Here is a 20,777-nt window from a genome sequence, read left to right on the forward strand (position 1 = left end):
AGGTTTGTTCAGCTTGTGTTTTATAATCCTAGCTGAAGCCTTAGCCTTTTCTATTGCATTCTAAAAACTGACATTTATATTAAATACAATATGTACTGCCAGCCTTCTAGTTATGAAGAGTTTATTCAGTTAATTTAAATTTTGCATTAAACAGCCTGCCTCCTTTTTGTCTCTACATTTGTTTGTGTACTATATAACAACTGAAAAAATTCCATATTCCAATCTGTTTTAATGTATGAACACTGCCAGACATCATTCTAGTAAAAAGCAAGATGTTACAATTAAAGAAAATGTATTTTACTCTTTTGCCAGTTATATTCTCTTCATTGGTGACTCTGAAGCATTTTTCTTTTTTCATTGCCAATACCTAACACATCTATTTGAATTTGACACAAAGAGGTATTTCTAAAGTCTCCTAACATGACAGCTGAATAATGATTCTACATTCTGTAAGACATTTCTCAATTACTCTTTTGGCGCACCATTTGACTAGCACATTTACCTGATTCTATGTGATTGTTGCCAATATACAAAATTTAGTTATGATTTGCAATTTCCTTCAAAAATAAAAAACAAAATTCAGGTAATTGATTACAGTTTACTGTGCATGCTTCCACTAAACTGAAACATTGATCTTTCTACTCTCAGGTCTGCTTGCTAGCATACAGAGCCTCACATTAATAAACAAAAGAAAGAACGAGATCGTGAATACAAGCGGCTGAAATGAGTTTCCTCCGCAGGGTGTCTGGGCTTTCCCTTAAAGATAGGGTGAGAAGCTCAGTCATCCGGGAGGGGCTCAGAGTAGAGCCGCTGCTCCTCCGCATCGAGAGGAGTCAGATGAGGTGGCTCGGGCATCTGATCAGGATGCCTCCTGGACGCCTCCCTGGTGAGGTGTTCTGGGCACGTCTAACCGGGAGGAGGCCCCGGGGAAGACCCAGGACACGCTGGAGGGACTATGTCTCTCGACTGGCCTGGGAACGCCTTGGGATTCTCCCGGAAGAGCTAGAAGAAGTGGCCGGGAGAGGGAAGTCTGGGCATCTCTGCTCAAGCTGCTGCCCCCGCGACCCGACCTCGGATAAGCGGGAGACAATGGAGACAATAAACAGTTTAATATATTCACAATGCTAGGTCTTGGTTTTAATATTCAAGATATTTTATTTACGTCATCTTCCGAGTAAGCAATACTACAAAGGGCGACAGGGGGCACTGTCTCTAACAGTATGGACTCTTTTCCACCTACAGCAATGAGAAGACACCCAGTAAGGACAAATGACTCTGTCTCTTCTGGTCAGAGCACTATAAAAAAATGGATGCCCCAGACAGAGTAGTCTCATTTTGGACCTGAACTGGAATCAGAACAGAGCTCCCGGAAAAGATACACTCTACTGACCTTTTAACCACAGAGAGTCACAAAGACTGTTTCTTATTTCTGTTATTTTCTTTGCCTTTTGCAATACTGAGTACCTGATTTCTTTAATAATATTTGAGTTAGGATTAAGCGGATCAACGCAGCTGTCACCCCAACACTTCCTTGATGCTCTCAAGAGTCTTTCCACCTGTTCACAATGTGGTTAACCATAAGCTAGACACACAGAAATAATCCATGGTTATTTAATTAGACTTTAAAGAGAAGAAAAAAATACAATCTAGTGCACATATGTTTTGAACATGAAAAAAAAAACTCCATACTCCGCAAAGATAGTGGGTGGCAGAGATTTTAAAACCATGATCCTGAACCTGCAAGCCAGTAGTGCTAGCCATTTAAAGAAATGTGTGCAAATATGTACAGTATGTATAGTACATATACAGATCTATACACTCTATGTGTGCTGTATTTAGACAAAAATGTCAAAATTGCTATTTGTATCATATTTTGTTCTACACAAGAGCTAAAAACAGAAATACTTATACATATTTTATAATAATACAGCTTTATATGTGTTATTTAACACCCCATGCGTGTTGAGACAATTGGCTGCCATTTGTTTCTCAGGTGTTTGTGATCATGCTCACATGTAAGTATAGGGAATGTGTCTTTACTATTCTATTTACTGTCTATCTTTTAAGTCTTTATACCTAAGCAGAAACTCCACATCACAGAAAAGCAATGTGACGAAAATCTTTGTCTAAATAATAGCACAAGGAACTGGAACAATAAAATGAAAATATCAAGAAAAATCTATAAGCTGCTAGTGTCCAAAGCTATCTGCAATAAGCATGCTGGGCATAAAAAACAACTGCTCATGACTGCAGAAAAGTAAATAAACCTAAAACAACTATCACCAGAATCATCACCAACCTCCACTTTATTGGGTTGAAGGTATAACAATTTACAGCTTCAAAAAACTAAAGACTAGGTTACAATTAGGGATGTAACATTCATATTTAATTCTTAAATATACTAGGGGGCTTCACCCCCTGTTTGCTTCGCTCGCCAACCCCTCCCAACCGACAGCGCTACACGCCATTGTGAAGAGGGGAGCTGAATGTACCCCAAGGAGACGCGTCCCCTCCCCCGAAACCCCCCTTAAATGGTGATACAATGGGAAACAAATAAGGTTATTTTTTCCTCTCTTTGCTCGATCAGCTACTGGCTTGCTGCTGCTGCTGTGCCGCATGATCTGCTCTTCGCTCACTTACCCCAACCCCCAAACCAGCGCCACGCGACTTTTTGCTCCTCCGAAACCCCCTCTTAAATGGTTATACATTTGGAAACAAATAGCAGTTGTTTTTTTTAACCTCCTCTTTGCTTGATCAGCTGCTGGCTTGCTGCTGCTGCCGTGCTGCATGATCTGCATTTCGTGCGGCACTTCAAATGTTTAAAAGCCTGTACAGCAACTGTCCTTTTGTCTGTCTTCTCTCCCAGACATCCTCAAACACTATTTGATCTCCTTTCACTGTTCCGTTATTTCACCAAGTAATATTTTCCATTTGTTTGCGATAATGCAATCTTTACTCTCATTTTTTTGTGACTTTCGAATTTTCCTACTTCTATTATCTCTAACCTGCTCTGTATGTGTATCACGGGACTTGCTTCCAAAGGTTGTAAGTATGACGTGACTTGTCCGTCTCGCGGGACGTGAAAGTGTCTCTCTTTAAAAGAACTCTCTTCCAAAGATCACGTCTCGTCGCATGATTTTTTTTATAATAGAGAGATTTAAAAGTGTATTACAGTTTGAATAATCAAAAAGTAATTAAAAAGTTCAAAATGTCTGTAGTTAGTACTTTTTATTGTTCGAGTATACTGTATAACAGTTATAGTAAGATAAAAATGCTGTAAAACACAGAAAAAGTATCAATTTCTATTTTAGACTTAATGTACATGAAACTTGCAATGTGTTGTAGTTTTACATCCAAAGAATCTTTGTTTAGGATACATAGTTGATCTAACACAAAGGATCCACTTAATTCAGTTCATGTACTTCACAAACTGTTTTAATAGAAAATTCACAGATTTCCAGAGATTCTTCAACATGCAGAATTTGAGTTGTAATGTGTGCATTTTGCACTTTTAACTTTTTATTTTTTTGGTGGGAGGGCTTTTCATTTTTCATTTGTTTCCTGGTTCCCATGATGCCATGTGCAGGGTATCTCTGTATGTATAGTGTGTGATATCATAAATGGCACTTTAAATAAAAGCAAAATGGCAAACACAAGTATGTAAAGATGTAACTACTTGGGAAACAGTTTATAAAACATTTGTTTGCTTTTTTTCAAGAAAAAAGAACTGAAACAATTTTTTGTTATCAATCTTAGTTTTTTGGCAAGCAGGATTTGATTTTTTTTTCATTTTTATAATGTAATTTGTATATTTATTATTTTTTTACCATTACCATTTTATTTGTGATGTCATCGTGGTGTCATCTTGTTGTTGGCTTCTTTGTGGGTGCCACCATTTAATGATTAATTTTTCTGGCCGGAGCCACATTGTTTATGACATCAACATCCACTGCCAGTCAGTATCTGTTTTAATTATACAGAGACACAGTCTCATGCTTTGGTGCATTTTATTTTAATTGTTTTGTTTCATGTGTCGTTTTATTTATTTTATACTTAAATGTAATGCTGAGCACTTTTCTGCTAGCATTTATTTTTCTTGTTGATTGTTTTATGAGTGGTTTTCTTTTATTCCATTATTATTGTGTCTTGTTTCATTGTTTCTTACCTTTGTATGTTGAGCTCAAAGAGACAAGACCCTGCTAATTTTGCAGATATGTTACAGATTGGGAAAAGCTGTCTGTTCATTATACTCTTCTAAACATTATCTGTTTGATTCCTGTGGGTTGTCCAGCTTGCTGTGTATTGATTGTGTCATTTTTGCTGGTTTAGCAGGTGTTCCAGCCCTTTTGAACTGGATGAAGAATGTTTCTTTTTTTGTGTTTCTTTGTTCTGACATTTGCTTAATGAATTAGTGGCAAACTTGTGCTTTGTCTCCTTTATGCTGTCCTGCTGGTCCTCTACCAACCACGAGCTACATTCTGTGTTACTGGACAGACAGCAAATCACCATTCATGGTGACCTTGGGCTTCATCTTGTTCAGTCTACTAGCTCATGATCTGCCACCACCCACAATGTCTTTAGGGCCTGAATCACTGGCTTTACTTTTGGCTTCTTACTGTATAGTTTGTTCATTTTCAAAGTCTTTGTAAATTGTTTTGTTCATTTTGTTCATTTATATTTTTACTAATTATGAATACTTATTTTTTATGAAATGTAGTATTTTATTAATCATTATTTAGTTTTGTTTGTTAATCATTTTGTTTCTTAATTGTATTTTAGTTTTCCTGTTGCCCTCACTGTTTTCATGTTGGACAAAGTTGCAGATAATGGGACTGATGTTGTCCTCTTATTTAAAGGGTTTTGCAAGACTCAAGCTGATCGATAGGGAATTTTTTTTGTCATTGACCCCCAGTTTATCACGTCTCTAAATTTGGATTATATTAGCAAAATTTACTTTTGTATTGCTTGGCCTTTTTGGCTCATTATAGCATTCTTTTGTACCTTGGCCTTTTTATTTTGCTTGACATTTTTCTCATTAGAGTACTTTTGTATCTTGACCATGACCAATTTGTCACTGTAAATTTTACTTAACGCTCATCTGGTAAGTGACATACAGCTGCCCAAGAGCAGATTGGCTGGAGATGGCGACAAAACCATGTGCTCACAGCCTAGGAACTGTAGCCTTTTGTAAGGGAATGGGTAATTTTACAGTATGAGAGAAATCTGTGATATACTGTAAATACAGATTCTCCTTTATTACATATCATTAAGATCATGGCCAATCACAATTCAAAAGTCTCGTCCCATATTCAGTCTGTCATGGCCACATTCTAGAAAAACAAACTTTAAAGCAGTAGTTGTTAATCTACTTTAGTACCTGCACAGACTACTACTTGCTCTCAGTGTGGTCCAAGAAAGAGTTGTCAATTTATTGTGTCCTATTTCAGGTTGAGGCCCCAAAATTGTTATAGGGTTAACTGGTGTTCTTGACATCTTGAATGGATGGATGGAAGAGTTTAATTGTATTCTAACTTATTCTATCTCTTGCTTAATGCATTTACACAATTAAAGATTTAAGTCAAAAATACTGATACCAACATACTCACTTTCTTATTGTTAAAATAAAAGGGATCAATATCGTCCAGAGGCACACCAACAATGTCAGAGGGAATATCCCCAAAGATGCGTGGCAGCTGTTTTCCAGCCTCCAGGTCAGCTCGTGTTTGTAGCACCTCTTCCTCAGCTCCCGTGTCCTCTCGATACTCCTGCTTGGCATTCCTGGCCTGCTCCTCAGCAATCCGGTTCTCAATAGCAGTGAGAGATTCACGAGTGAACCGGTGCAAGCTGTCAGGACCTGGTGGTAACAACAGCGGTGCCATCTTTTCATCCTGAGTCTTCTGTACTTGTTTTGCTCACAGCTGTAAACAGAAACCAGATAGTTCTCACATCAGAAATAGTTTCTAGTGAGAAACAAATCAAGAAAATATTATATATTGTTTAACTAGACTAAGTCATTGAGTTTTTTTTTTAAACGATGGCACTGCTTTTCAAGTGTAAACTGTTTAAATTTTATTATGATTAATATGACATCTCTGCCCTTTACTGAGTAGGCAGCTATAGTCTACGGCCAGCCTATTCAAAAACAGGCCCACAGGCCAAATGCGGCCCAGAAACAACCTCTGAGTGGCCCAGCTTGTGGTCCCATCAGAAATGCACAGAAAAAACAAGAAAAATACATTTCACAAGCCTTCAGAAATTCCTACATAAATGCCTAAAGTAGTACAGACCATGAATGCAAACTGTGCATAGCCTAGCAACATTCAATCCACAATGCAGCGTGTTGTTGTGTGTTTAAAAGTGGTGGTAGCAGGCTATGATACAGTGATTTTTTTTTTTTTGTGATGGTACAAACCAGTACATTGTACCGGCAACTTGGCCATGACAGCTGGTCATGGCATCGACTACATATTAAATGATTCAATAATCAATTGTGTGCTGAGTCTTACTTGTATTGCGGTTTCATCAAGTGCATGCAAATGTGGGTTTTTGTAAATGAATCCAATTATTACTCCAAGGAGAGCCTCATTACTGACAGGCACCGTCTTCGCACTTCTCTTCATACGATTGGTTGGCCCTCCACTCACACAATTCAATCCTGTGGATTCATGACTGTTACAAGGACAATGATCCGCTATTGACACTCCAAGCAAAGAATGAATTAGAGAGACTGCATTTGATGAAAAATGCAAAAATGTTTGGAATTTTCTTTAAAACTCAATCAAATTAAGCACTGATTGCTTTGTGGGACTACAAAACAAGTTTTTTTATAGAATACAGAGCTTATTATTAGCCTGCTGTTGATATTCTTCAAATTCAGTAACTGTGTGTTTGTAATTTCAAGCACAATATTAAGCAGCACAGTATACCTATGCATGTGGCATAATGGTAATGCCACTGCCTTGTAACAAGGAGATCATAGGTTCATTTGCATAGTGTAATAAGTAGTAAGTAAAGCACTATATAAAGAATCATTATTATTATTATTATTATACTTGATGATTTGTCAATTTCAAATTTTAAACGTTATCGTTTTTCACCAAATAAAGAAAACATACAGCGCTAGGACTCTCTTCCTCTACATACCTGTACAGTACCTCACATTTGATTCAATCGCAATGTATGCGTACCAACACCTTTTTGTTTACAAAGAAGGCAATGCTAATCATACATGTGGTGATTCAAAACAAATCTATATTCCCTCAGTGTGCAAGAGAAGTTGTATTTATGTTTGTTAGTCACTTGCTATTGGTTTGTGCACTGATAGCTTTGATAGCATTGATACTTCTTTTTTATTCTGTTAAATGCAATTTGTGCTGAGCCTGGGTCATATATGTCCAACATATTAATTTTATTTAAAAAGGGAAACAAGTGTTATTGTTAATGCTGTGCACTACTTTGTTTTTGTGCACTTTGAGATGTGCCAAGGTCAGATATGATCAAATTTAAAAGGGAAACAAGGAATAAACGTTGCTTGTTTTTCAATACATTCATTTGTGTTCGCATAAAATGTGTTATTACCTGCTGCTTACCGGCCGGTAAAAATATCTGGCCCAGCTACATTTCTTGGTTTGAAAATCTGGCCCAACCGAATTTGTAATTGAATAGCCCTGGCCTATGAGCACAAAAAGTAAGGATGTCTTTACGTTTTCTTTATTTGTCAAGTATGATAGACACGAACAGGCCTCTGAATGACTCAGATCTAGACCTGAGGAATTTGTACTTGACCATCTCTAAGCACAATCCACCCAAAATTCCTCCTCTGAATTTCTCTTTAATCCACACACTGCAAAATCAACTTGGGTAAATGATGTGTAGGTTTTGTTAGACCAGAGGAGTCAGAGGTCCCCAAGAACAAGAGGAGCTATTTTAACTTTGATTGTAGAGAAAAGCCAAGCAAAATGACACCTTTTATTGGCTAACTAAAAAAATTACAATATGCAAGCTTTCAAGGCAACTCAGGCCCCTTCTTCAGGCAACGTATTACATCACTGGTAGTCCTTTGGCGGAAGTGCTGATGTCCAGGGCTTCACAGTCATCCGAGTTCCCCCTGGCGGTGACCATGGGCCCTTATAGGGTTGAGCTTCCATGCTCAGTTCCCATGGCCCCCATACAAGCCAGGGCGGCTGCCCTCTCGTGGTCCGGGGGAAGCGTAGTCCCTCTCCCGATCCTTCTAGGCGTCCTGGCTGGGCATAGCCCCCAGCCGCCTGCCACAATATACAGTACATTGTAAACAGTGTACCATGGACAAAACTTGTTTTTTCTAAATGTTTATGAGCTTTTTCTGAAGGTGAAGCAGCAAGTTATCCTGTGTCCTAGAGTGTGTACATAAACACAGGGAACTCCAGTTTCTGTATTACATCTTGCCTGAAGAATGGGCCTGAGTTGCCTCGAAAGCTTGCATATTGTAATCTTTTTAGTTAGCCAATAAAAGGTGTCATTTTGCTTGGCTTTTCTCTACATTCATAATGGCTAACACGGTACAACACCCTAGTACTAACATTGATTGTAAATTTTAGAGAGGGTAGCCTCCCTCCGCCTTCGGTTGAGGGGACGGATCCTAACTGTTGTTTGTGCGTATGCACCAAACAGCAGTCTGGAGTACCCACCCTTTTTGGAGTCCCTGGAGGGGGTGCTAGAGGGCATACCTTCTGGGGACTCCCTCGTACTGCTGGGAGACTTCAATGCTCACGTGGGCAATGACAGTGAGACCTGGAAGGGCGTGATTGGGAGGAATGCCCCCCCCCCCATATGAACCCGAGTGATGTTTTGTTATTGGACTTCTGTGCTCATCACGGATTGTCCATAACGAACACCATGTTCAAGCATAGAGGTGTCCATATGTGCACCTGGCACCAGGACACCCTAGGCCTCAGTTCGATGATCGACTTTGTGGTCGTGTCGTTGGACTTGCGGCCACATGTCTTGGACACTCGGGTGAAGAGAGGGGCGGAGCTGTCAACTGATCACCACCTGGTGGTGAATTGGCTTCGATGGTGGGGGAGGATGCCGGTCAGGCCTGGTAGGCCCAAACGTATTGTGAGGGTCTGCTGGGAACGTCTGTCAGAGTCCCCTGTCAGAAGTAGCTTCAACTCCCACTTCCGGCAGAACTTTAACCACGTCCCGAGGGAGGTGGGGGACATAGAGTCCGAATGGGCCATGTTCCGTGCCACTATTGTTGAGGCGGGTGACTGGAGCTGTGGCCATAAGGTGGTCGGTGCCTGTCGTGGCGGCAATCCCCGAACCAGTTGGTGGACACCGGCGCTGAGGGATGCCGTCAAGCTGAAGAAGGAGTCCTACAGGACCCTTTTGTCCTTTGGGACTCTGGAGGCAGCTAATAGGTACCGGCAGACCTATTAGGCAAAAACTCGGGCATGGGAAGAGTTTGGGGAGGCCATGGAGAACGACTTCCGGACGGCTTTGAGGAGATTCTGGTCTACCATCTGGTGTCTCAGGAGGGGGAAGCAGTGCAGTGTCAACACTGTATATAGTGGGGATGGTGCGCTGCTGACCTCAACTCGAGACGTTGTGGGTCGGTGGGGGGAGTACTTCGAAGACCTCCTCAATCCCACTAACATGCCTTCCAATGAGGAAGCAGAGCCTGGGGACTCGGAGGTGGGCTCTCCCATCTCTGGGACTGAGGTCACCGAGGTGGTCAAAAAACTCCTTGGTGGCAGGGCCCTGAGTTCTTCAAGGCTCTGGATGTTGTAGGACTGTCTTGGTTGACATGTCTCTGCAACATCGCATGGACATCAGGGACAGTGCCTCTGGATTGGCAGACCAGGGTGGTGGTCCCCCTCTTTAAGAAAGGGGACTGGAGGGTGTGTTCCAACTACAGAGGGATCACACTCCTCAGCCTCCCTGGAAAAGTCTATTCGGGGGTCCTGGAGAGGAGGGTCAGTTGGATAGTCAAACCTCGGATTCAGGAGGAACAGTGTGGTTTTCGTCCTAGTCGCAGAAGAGTGGACCAGCTCTACACCCTTGGCAGGGTCCTGGAGGGAGCATGGGAGTTCGCCCAACCAGTCTACATTTGTTTTGTGGACTTGGAAAAGGCATTCGACCATGTCCCTCGGGGAATCCTGTGGGGGGTACTTCGAGAGTATGGGGTACCGGACCCCCTGATAAGGGCTGTTCGGTCCCTGTACGATCAGTGTCAGAGCTTGGTCCACATTGCCGGCAGTAAGTTGAAACCGTTTCCAGTGAGAGTTGAACTCTGCTAGGGCTGCCCTTTGTCACCGATTCTGTTCATAACTTCTATGGATAGAATTTCTAGGCGCAGCCAGGGCGCTGAGGGGGTCTGGTTTGGTGGGTTCAGGATTGGGTCACTACTTTTTGCAGATGATGTTGTCCTGTTTACTTCATCAGGCCGTGATCTTCAGCTCTCTCTGGATCGGTTCACAGCCGCGTGTGAAGCGGCTGGGATGGAAATCAGCACCTCCAAATCCGAGACCATGGTCCTCAGCCGGAAAAGGGTGGAGTGCCCTCTCAGTGTTGGGAGCAAGATTTTGCCCCAAGTGGAGGAGTTCAAGTATCTTGGGGTCTTGTTCACGAGTGAGGGAAGAATGGAGCGGGAGATTGACAGGCGGATCAGTGCGGCGTCCGCAGAGATGTGGGCTCTGTATCGGTCTGTCGTGGTTAAAGAGGTGCTGAGCCATAAGGCAAAGCTTTCAATTTACTGGTCGATCTATGTTCCTACCCTCATCTATGGTCATGAGCTGTGGGTAGTGACCAAAATAACGAGATCGCGACTACAAGCGGCTGAAATGAGTTTCCTCCGCAGGGTGTCTGGGCTTTCCCTTAAAGATAGGGTGAGAAGCTTAGTCATCCGGGAGGAGTTCAGAGTAGAGCCGCTGCTCCTCTGCATCAAGAGGAGTAAGATGAGGTGGCTCGGGCATCCGATCAGGGTGCCTCCCTGGTGAGGTGTTCCGGGCATGTCTAACCAGGAGGAGGCCTCAGGGAAGACCTAGGACACACTGGAGGGATTATGTCTCTCGGCCGGCCTGGGAATGCTTCGGGATTCCCCTGGAAGAGCTAGAAGAAGTGGCCAGAGAGAGGGAAGTCTGGGCATCTCTGCTCAAGCTGCTACCCCCGCGACCCAATCTCGGATAAGCGGAAGAGGATGGATGGATGGATGTAAAATTTTACACATTAAGGGTTTCATACTCTGGGGTAATCACCTATGCTGTGTGATATAGGCCAAACAAATTAGCAGACCTTTAATCCTCAATAACAAGTCAGTAGTTCCCTATGTGTCTGATTACACCTAGATTTCAGTCCATTATGCAAGGCATAACTAACGGTACACCAATCTTCTTGCTAAAAATAACCAACGAGACTAATGTGAAACCCATTAGCACAAGACCCACGTGAAGCTAAAGGTATTATTTATATTCAGTGTCCTGGGAACTTTCTGGTAGGAGTATCCAAAGAAAAACCTGTATTTAATCTGGGAAGAATGTAAAAACACCACACAAATAATGACTGTGTGCAGGGCTGCTGAATCGGTCAAACAGCCATTCTAACTACTGTATTGCACCACCATGCCGCCATTAACTCAATCTATTTAAATTTTAAATAAAAAGATTTTTTCTCCCTTAACTAACCATTGTACCCAAAGACATGTCTTCTATGTGTCTTCTCAGCTATTGATAATCTTCTAAACCCAGCTCAATCAATGGAATCAATCCTAAAAACTACTAGTGAAACTTGTGAGACTATCGCTATATTATTTAAACACATAATTAATGACATTAGAAATAATTAAGTGCATACGCCCAAGTTAATCTGACAGTATTCCATTTTAAGTGAGTTAAATTAATTCACCAGAATAGATCTACCAGATCTACATAGAATAATTTCTCAATTGAATCCCTCCACCTGCATCCTTGACCCAATACCAACAGACTTTTCCAAAGATGTCTCTGTTGTGCTAATTGATAGTGTACTTGACATAGTGAACTTGATTGTCTTATGATTGCAACTGTTAAACCCCTGCTCAAGAAAAATCATCTAGACTCTTCTGTTTTTGACTATTTTAGACCAATATATAACCTGCCTTTTTTAAGTAAAATGCGAGAAAATGCAATTATTACACATCTTAAATGATTACTTGAATCAACATTCTATCCTTTACAAATTCCACTCAGAACAAATCACAGTATAGAAATTGCACTGGTTACAGTAGTAAATGACTTGCAGGTTAATGTGGACAGAGACTGTATATCTGTTCTTGTTCTCTTAGACTTGAGTGCAGCATCTGATACCATCGATCACACTATTCTTATAAATTGCCTTAGTCAATGGGTGAGCCTCTCTGGCAATGTCTTAAATTGGCTTCAGTCTTACTTATTAACAGGCAGAAAACTCTTTGTTAGCTGTGGTGATTATGCCTTGGAGACCCATGATATTTTACATGGTAGACCACAAGGATCTATTCTGGGTCCACTGCTCTTTTCAATCTATATGCTTCCATTAGGTCAAATTATCTCAAAGCACAAGGTGAGCTACCACAGGAATGGTGCAATAATGTCACAGGTTATTAACCATGTCATAAGCATATGTAAGATACAGAACAAGACACTCATGCTCATAGAAAAACACAAAAAACTGTACAATGATGACTGAAAAAAGCTAAAAATATTAAGAAATAAATAAAAAAATTTACTTAAAACTTACATGAAACAAATCAGCACAACAACTAACATGTTCCTGACACATTACAAAAATCCTCCCTGCATGGCTACAAATCTGAAATACTTGTACACAAAGACGACCTTCATCACGTAATGGTCACATAAACGAATAATCACTTAGGGGAAAGGAATGCTGGCTATGGACATGGTTTGTGTGTTTCGACTCAGAGTCTGGTTTTGTTCTAGTAACATCTTAAAAAATACATCTACTACAATGCAACAAATCCTTTTCACATACAGTACTTGAAATTTGCTCGGTTCCGTCAATAACAAAAATCTTTAAAATCTCTGTCATTCAAACATAAATAAAATTGTGTTCTTTGTGACTTCAGCTTGTCCTGTTGAACACAACAGATATGACTGCTGCCAATAGTTCTTCTACAGGGCCTTTGTTTTTATTTATTTATTTAGTGAAACTATGAAACAAATTGATTATTAAAAACTAGAAAACATATTTTACCTGATATTCAGCAAAAAAGGCAAAGATGAACTTTAAGGGCATACATTTTGACACAACAGTTTCCAGTGAATATAGTAGATTACATATGTGAGCCAACAAAAAAAAAAACTGGAGGAAATTTATTTAAACTGCTTCATCTTATACCTGATATCTTCCCACCATTTTCCTCCAAGTTACAGGTCCTGCATAGATAACCTACATTTTGTTTGAACTGTGCTAAGCAATTGCCTCTCACTGACAGACTTGCAATATGGGTTCATATGAATTAGAACTGCACTGACAAACACCCAATGTTATCAAGCTGATCACCTGTTCCTTGGGTCACATAAATTAAGCAGACATACAAGAGAACTGGACATTCACAGACAGAGGGATGAGCCTCATTGTAGCTGACTGAAAGAAAACAGCCTCCTGGGTTGTTCATGTTATCACTGTCATATAACAAAAATAGAAATCAATGGGCCAAAGATAGGTGGTGAGAAATAGTGTCTATTGCAGTGGATAATTCATCACCTACCTAGAGTTCACTTTGTGATACTGAGAGATTCATTTAACCTGACTGTGCTACAATTCTAAAAAATAAGACAACTGTAATATACTCTGCTGTTTGGGGAAAAGACCACATAAACACAATAATAGTGATAATAACCATCCATTATCCAACCCGCTATATCCTATTGGCTGGAGCCAATCCCAGCCAACACAGGGCGCAAGGCAGGAACAAATCCCGGGCAGGGCACCAGCCCACCGCAGGGCACACACACCCACATTAGGGACAATTTAGGATCACAAATGCACCTAACCTGCATGTCTTTGGACTGTGGGAGGAAACCGGAGCACATCGGAGGAAACCCACGCAGACTCGGGGAGAACATGCAAACTCCATGCAGGGAGGACCCGGGAAGCAAACCCAGGTCTCCTTACTGCGAGGCAGCAGCGCTACCACTGCGCCACCATGCTGTGCCACCGGTGATAATAACCCATTTTAGATTTTTTGTTAAATCTGATACATGTTGAGTTATTGTGTGTCTGTTTAAGCAGGAAACAAACCATGTAAGAGCATGGATGGGAATTCAGATTATAATTGTTATTCCCAGAATATGACATGTCAGATGACAGTGAAGATTTGCTTTTGAAGCTCATCAGTTTCTTCTTCATCACAGTCATACTAGACTAACTTTTTGAACTAGTGTATTTAAAACAAATACTGTACCTTCAGTGGAGTTAAAATGAGGGGTCATGTTCAGTTTTACCTTGAGGCAATTAAAGAAATGTATATGCATCTTTCTGATAATGTCTAATATTTGAGTAAATGATCACCAGAATCGGAGAAATGGCATGCTAATAATCGTAACTGCAGTACAAATTAAACATAAAGAAACATAAAACAAAAATTTTAAAGGATATTCATTATTTTGTCTGGCTCTTAGCATAAACATAATGTAAGACAGAGTGTGCATGCCTTTCATTTCAGAGCATTACTATCTAAAGTTCAGTGTAGGTCTTATGCAAGTTATTTTCAATACTTCAGTGGAAACTTTGCCAGCAGAGACATTCTGCTTAGTGTAACTTGTGGACTTAAATTGTACAAGTGTGGTTGATTGCTTGGTTTTATTCCAACAAATCTCAAAATCAGGGCTTCAGTGCATTATTCTTAATTTTATTGATCCTGTATGTAAGAATTAATATTCAGGTCCATGAATTCAAGATATAAGAAGGTAACACAACAGGATCACTGTGGATTAAGCTAGTAAGGAAGTAAGCCAGAGATTTGGTTATTGGAGTTTGGAACAAGGCAACACATTCTGATATTTTAAGCAGTAGTTTATTACTTAATAAAATAAGACACGTGTGAAAAAGAAGATGTAGTAATCAATGCTGATTTTAACTTTCTAAGAATTGACTGGGAAGCCCCTATCAGAAATACAAAAGAAATGGTGCTGAAGGCAAATGACCATTTTCGTATCCAGTTTGTTTCAATCTCAACACGTAGTAAAGCCTGTCTAGACCTTATATCTTCTAACAATAAAGACAAAGTAATAAACAGAACATATTGATACTTTAAGTAACAGTGATCACAACATGATAAAATCTGAGATTATCGTTAAAAACACAGAAATGTATACCAAAATGAAAACTTCTAATTTGAGGAAAGCAGTTTTATGGGGATGGGGAAGTATTAAAAAACAAAGAATGGAAAAGTAAAATTTCTGCAAAATGATAGATTGTGTAATTTTAGAGACATTTTGATCCACGTTCAATGTAAGTTTATTCTGAAAATCAATGAAACACAATGTAACAAGTAACTCAAATGGATAACAAGGCCATTACTAAAAGGTAAAACTGGAAAGATCACTGTGCCTTAAAATTAAACAAACAGTCAAATAATTCTGACTTAGAGGAATACCAGACACTACAGCAAGAGAACAAAAAAGAATTTAAAAGGTCAGAAGAGAAACCAGAAAGAAAATTGCTAGTGAAACCAAAACAAACAACAAGCGTTTTTTTCAGTACTACTCCAGCAAAAATACAATAAAAGGAATTTAAGAAACCTCAGAGACACAATAGGGGAAATTATTGAAAATTAGAAGAAATAGCAAATGAACAGATTTTTCATTCTAGTATTTGTAAAGGAAGAAGCAAATAGAATGCTCCATTCAGAAGTAAAAAAGAACAAACTCTGAACTCCTAGATTTTAAAATAGAGCAGTTAGATATGCTTCAAGCTCCCAATATATTGAAAACTAATAAACCTGGACCTGATGAAATTTTACCAGTTGTACAGAAAGAAATTAAATACATCATCTATAAACCCTGATTAGTCATACTTAAGCAGTCACTTGAGATAAAAGAAGTACTAGAAAAACTAGAAATTTGCAAATGTGACTCCCATCTTCAACAAGAGAAACAAAATGGATCCTGGTAATTAGACCAATAAGCCTTACCTCTGTACCATACAAAATTACAGAAATCACAATAAGAAACAAATTTAAAAAGTACTTATATGAAAAAAAATATTATTAAATAACAGTCAGCATGGGTTTATGAGAGAAAGATCTTGCCATCTCAGCTGAAACAGTTGACAAAACAATGCATATGACATCATTTACTTTCAAAAAGACTTTGATACAGTCCCACACCAAAGATCTATTCTAAAACTAGTAGCTGAAGGAATCAGAGGTAACCTAAAAAAAAACTGGATCTCAAGTTGGTTAATCGACAAGAGACAATAAGTCCAGATAAGAGGAGAATGCTCTACATGGAGTGAAGTCACCAGTGGAGTACCACAGGAATCTATCCTTGGACTCTTACTTTTTCTGATTTATATTAATGACATTGATTCTGGTATAGTTAATAGACCAGTAGATGATACTAAAATTAGAACAATGGCAAACAATGAGGAGGCAGTAGCAAAAATTCCCGAAAGACCAAGACATGTCTGAGAACTGGGCAAACACTCAGAAAATGCAGTCCCACATGTGGGGAAAAGGAATGTCAATTATAGATACAAGATGGGAGACACTGCCCTATAGGAAGCAACAGTTACTCAAAATTTTCATTATTTAAGCAACATGCTGAAGCAATTAAAAAGGCAAATAAAATGGGGTAAAAACTGTTGAATATAAATTGGAGGACTTTATTCTTAGACCATACAATGCACTAGTAAAGACTGTACCTGAAGTATTGTCTGCAGTTTTGATTTCCACACTACAAAAAGAAAAACATAGCACTTGAAGCTGTGCAAAGGAGAGCAACAAGGTGCACCACGGGACTTAAGGATATTACTTTAGAGTATGTCATTCTCTAACAGACTCAGAGAAGTAAACCTACTGAATCACATATGTAGAAGACTGCAAGGGGACTTAACCCAGGTCTCCAAAATTCTTAAAGGTATTGATAAATATCTATTTATCAATATCTCTATCTATCTAAAATAGACACTGCAGAATTCTTTCAACTTAACTTAATTAATCACGTACAGAAGGACGCCAGTGAAAATTAAAGGTAAGTGCATTTAACAGTGAAGCCAAGGAATCTGTAACAAACTACCAACACATGAAAATGAAGCAGAAACCCTGACAACCTTTAAGAAGTATCTGAATATTGGACAGCTTAGTTAAACAGAAAAGTCTGATGAATTGAATTATTTCCTCTTGTTTTTCAAATTTCTTATGCTTTTGTGTTCATTATTTAATGAGCTGTCCTCCTTTATTTTCTGAAATACTTGTATTTTTTGCATTTTTAACAAAACTTGAAAAGTTTACATTGCACCCTGTGTTGGCTGGGTTTGGCTCCAGCAGACCCCTGTGACCCTGTAGTTAGGATATAGCGGGTTGGATAATGGATGGATGGATGGATGGATGGATGGATGGATGGATGGATGGATGGATGGATGGATGGATGGAAATGTTTACATGCTCTTCCAATTTTCTTTTCCATTCAGCCTTTTCTTTACTTTACTCCATTCACTATAATAAAATGCTGACAAAACTGAATTCTAAAGGGGACCAATTACTTTGGTGCCATATTCAATTGTTTGCTCATTGGTAAAAATAATTTCTTAATAAGCAGATAATTGAAAATGGCAGTGAAGTAATGGCTTCCTTTGAGCATTCAATGTTGTTTGAACCTTTGCTCATTGCTAATCATTAGTCATTAGAGTACAATTAAGGAAACAAACACTAAAGAAAAAAAAAGTAAATTAAAACGAAAACAACAAAAGAAACATAAGCATTTAAAGCTATGACAAAGAACACAAATATTTATGAATTTCTTAGAAATATTTCTAGGCCAGATAACCAACAATGAGATCAATTACACTAGTCTACAAACAAATATATTTTTTGTTTACTACTGGGAACTTAAGACCAGCTCTTTATTAAGTTTTTTACACTGATTTCATATATGAAATTGGAATTAAGCTAGCACATCAGATTTTTGAGATACACATCATTGCCAGTTTGACACTTTTGAATATCAATATATCAACACGATATCTGGAGTTTGAACTATGTCCCACCAAAATTGTTTGAATGTGTTTATTCTGAAAACAAACCAGAAGACAATACCAGAGACACGTTAAAGCATATTTATGTCAATTTACCTCAATATTAAAGTGAGGTCAGTGTGCTCAGTTGCGCAATTGCTTTTCCGCTTGTACTGCATGTCCGTCTCTCTTTGCATGAACCAACAGTAGTCACCCATCATACTCTGAGTGAATTTTCCCTGATATCGGTTTTCCATCACCTTTATATCTTGATGAAACCTTTCCCCATGCTCATCTCTGACATCGGTTAGATTTGGTGGAAAGAAGTTGAGATGAGAATGTAAAAAATGCATCTTCAGTGACATTCTGGCTCCCGTAAGCTAATATACTATCACCAGGTTCTTCACAAGATCAGCATAATTCTCTGCTCTGTGACTGTCAAGAAAATTCTGGACAACCCACATGAATGCCTCCTAAACTGTTGATTCGGTTGGCTCCAGTTTCCTTTTGAACTCATCGTCAAGCATCAGCTCACAGATTTCTTCGCCAACAAAAACACCTTCCTTAATTTTGGCTTCACTTTTCTCAAGACCAAACTTATTTCTTAAATGCTGAAACTCATCGCCTTTACTGTCCAGTCACCCTAGTTGTCCAAGACCTGGAACATCATATCAAAAAAATGGGACGTGCTGGACGAAAACGGTTTTCAGATTTGGAGTCAGCAAGTGAAATTTGTTAATGTACAGGTGAAAGAATCCCAGTAGCAAAATGGTTGTTGACCAGTGTTATTCAAGATGACAGGATATCTAATCTTTCAAATTACATAACATTTGTCCATGCTTTTCATTCAAATCAACTAGGTGGTTCCTGTACAACGGTTCAAGTCCAAGGCCACCTCCCTCCAATGTGAAAACCTGTATATTATTATTATCTATTCTAAGGAGATATGTATGTAAGAATTTCATTGTACTGTGTATGCTATGTAGTATGTACACATGACAGTGAACTTGAACTTTAACTGAGTCATCCTGGTGAGCAGACTCAAAGCAAAATAGTCAGAGGCTTTGCATACTACAGAAAAGTGCCACTGATTATATAAATTGTATGTATGTATAAATATAAATATGTAGGGTTTGCTTAAAAGGTGAATTTTCTGTTGTTCTTTACTTCATTGAGCATAAGCTTTGGTTCCATATGTATTAAAACACAGGGATTTTCTCACAGCACAGTGGCCAAAACCACGACGTGACTTTTAGCACTTAGTTTACTTTACAGACTTTAATGTCATATTTTGTGGATTATCAGTCTACTTTTTAATGAAATTATTCAGGCCCAATGACTTAAATTGAACAAAGCAGGTTTGAAAACAGAAGGATGGCAATTTTGTCTGTGATCAAATTATTCTGTTCTAAGAAAACTACATGTATACAACAAAAGAGTTTTTCCATTTTAAAATGACCTTCTGATCTCTTCATAACTTACTATATACATCAGCTTATGGGTTCTAATGAACTCTTGGATTTCATTGGCTCTATTTCACCTCATTTCATTTACACCTCTTGATTGCCTTCTTAAGCCCGTCAGCAGAGTGCTTTTCCGCATTCATCGTTTCTGCACATCTCATCCTTCATTTTAATTGTGAAGTATGCCTACTGAAGGTCATTACTGAGTGCAACCACAGGAGAGAAAGGCTATATGGGTGAGGAGATGTGGAGTGAATGATTGTGGTTGTATATTTTAGGTCAACAAATGCAGCCCAAGCTGATGGAAACTAATGGTAATGTTCATTCAGTCCTAATCAGAGGATTCCAAAACAAAGCAATGATTCAATAAGAACCAATTCAATACATACTAAGGTATCTTTCAGCTAAATAAATAATGGTGGCACAGTGGTTAGTACTGAGTTTTCAGTGTAATTAATAAATAATAGCACTATAGTTAGTGCTGCTGCGTTAGTACTCCAGAAATCTGCCTTTGATTTCTAGCCGCACATTTCCTGTTTCTTTTCCATAATCACTGCCAAAGATGCTTCAATAAAGTAGTGAGCAAAGGATCTGAATACCTGTGTCAATGTGATATTTCAGCTTTGTGTTTTAATAGATTTGAAAAAATTTGTAAAATCTTGTTTTTGCTTTGTCATTCTGTGGAATCAAATGTTGCTTGATGAGGGGAAAAATAAATTTAATTGATTTTAGCATAAAGATGCAACATAAAGAATGTGTAAAATGTGAATATTTTCTGAAGGTTTTGTATCTGTTGAGTTAATTGGTGACTATTAAATGGCCATGTGTGAATAGGTGTGTTTGTGATGAACCAGAATTAAACAAGTGTTCATTCTTGTTTTAAATCTAATCCATGTAAACATGTACTGAATTAGGCAGGAACAGAAAATGCATGGGTAGTTACTAACTAAAAATTAAGTGAAATACAATTTTTATGTACTTCCATATTTTCCATTGAACAATATAAAATAGGAAAAGGAATTATGAAAAATCAAACAAGAAAATGAGAAATGAAAAAGTAATTAATTATAAATGATACTTTGGTCCGATGCTTTCTATCTTAGCTAAGGGAATTATTTC

General features: G+C 38.8%; 1 protein-coding gene across 1 annotated transcript in view; it reads right to left on the minus strand.

Annotated features, from left to right (window-relative positions):
* Positions 1-20,777, minus strand: part of LOC114653135 (sodium channel protein type 5 subunit alpha-like) — a 387,074-nt gene that overhangs the window by 263,463 nt on the left and 102,834 nt on the right. The window contains exon 2 of the mRNA XM_051928793.1: positions 5,607-5,918. Coding sequence (XP_051784753.1) covers positions 5,607-5,879 — 273 coding nt within the window. The 5' untranslated portion in view covers positions 5,880-5,918. The remainder of the gene's footprint in view (positions 1-5,606; positions 5,919-20,777) is intronic.

The sequence above is a fragment of the Erpetoichthys calabaricus genome, chromosome 6 (genome assembly GCF_900747795.2).
Source record: "Erpetoichthys calabaricus chromosome 6, fErpCal1.3, whole genome shotgun sequence".
In the NCBI taxonomy this organism is placed as follows: Eukaryota; Metazoa; Chordata; class Cladistia; order Polypteriformes; family Polypteridae; genus Erpetoichthys; species Erpetoichthys calabaricus.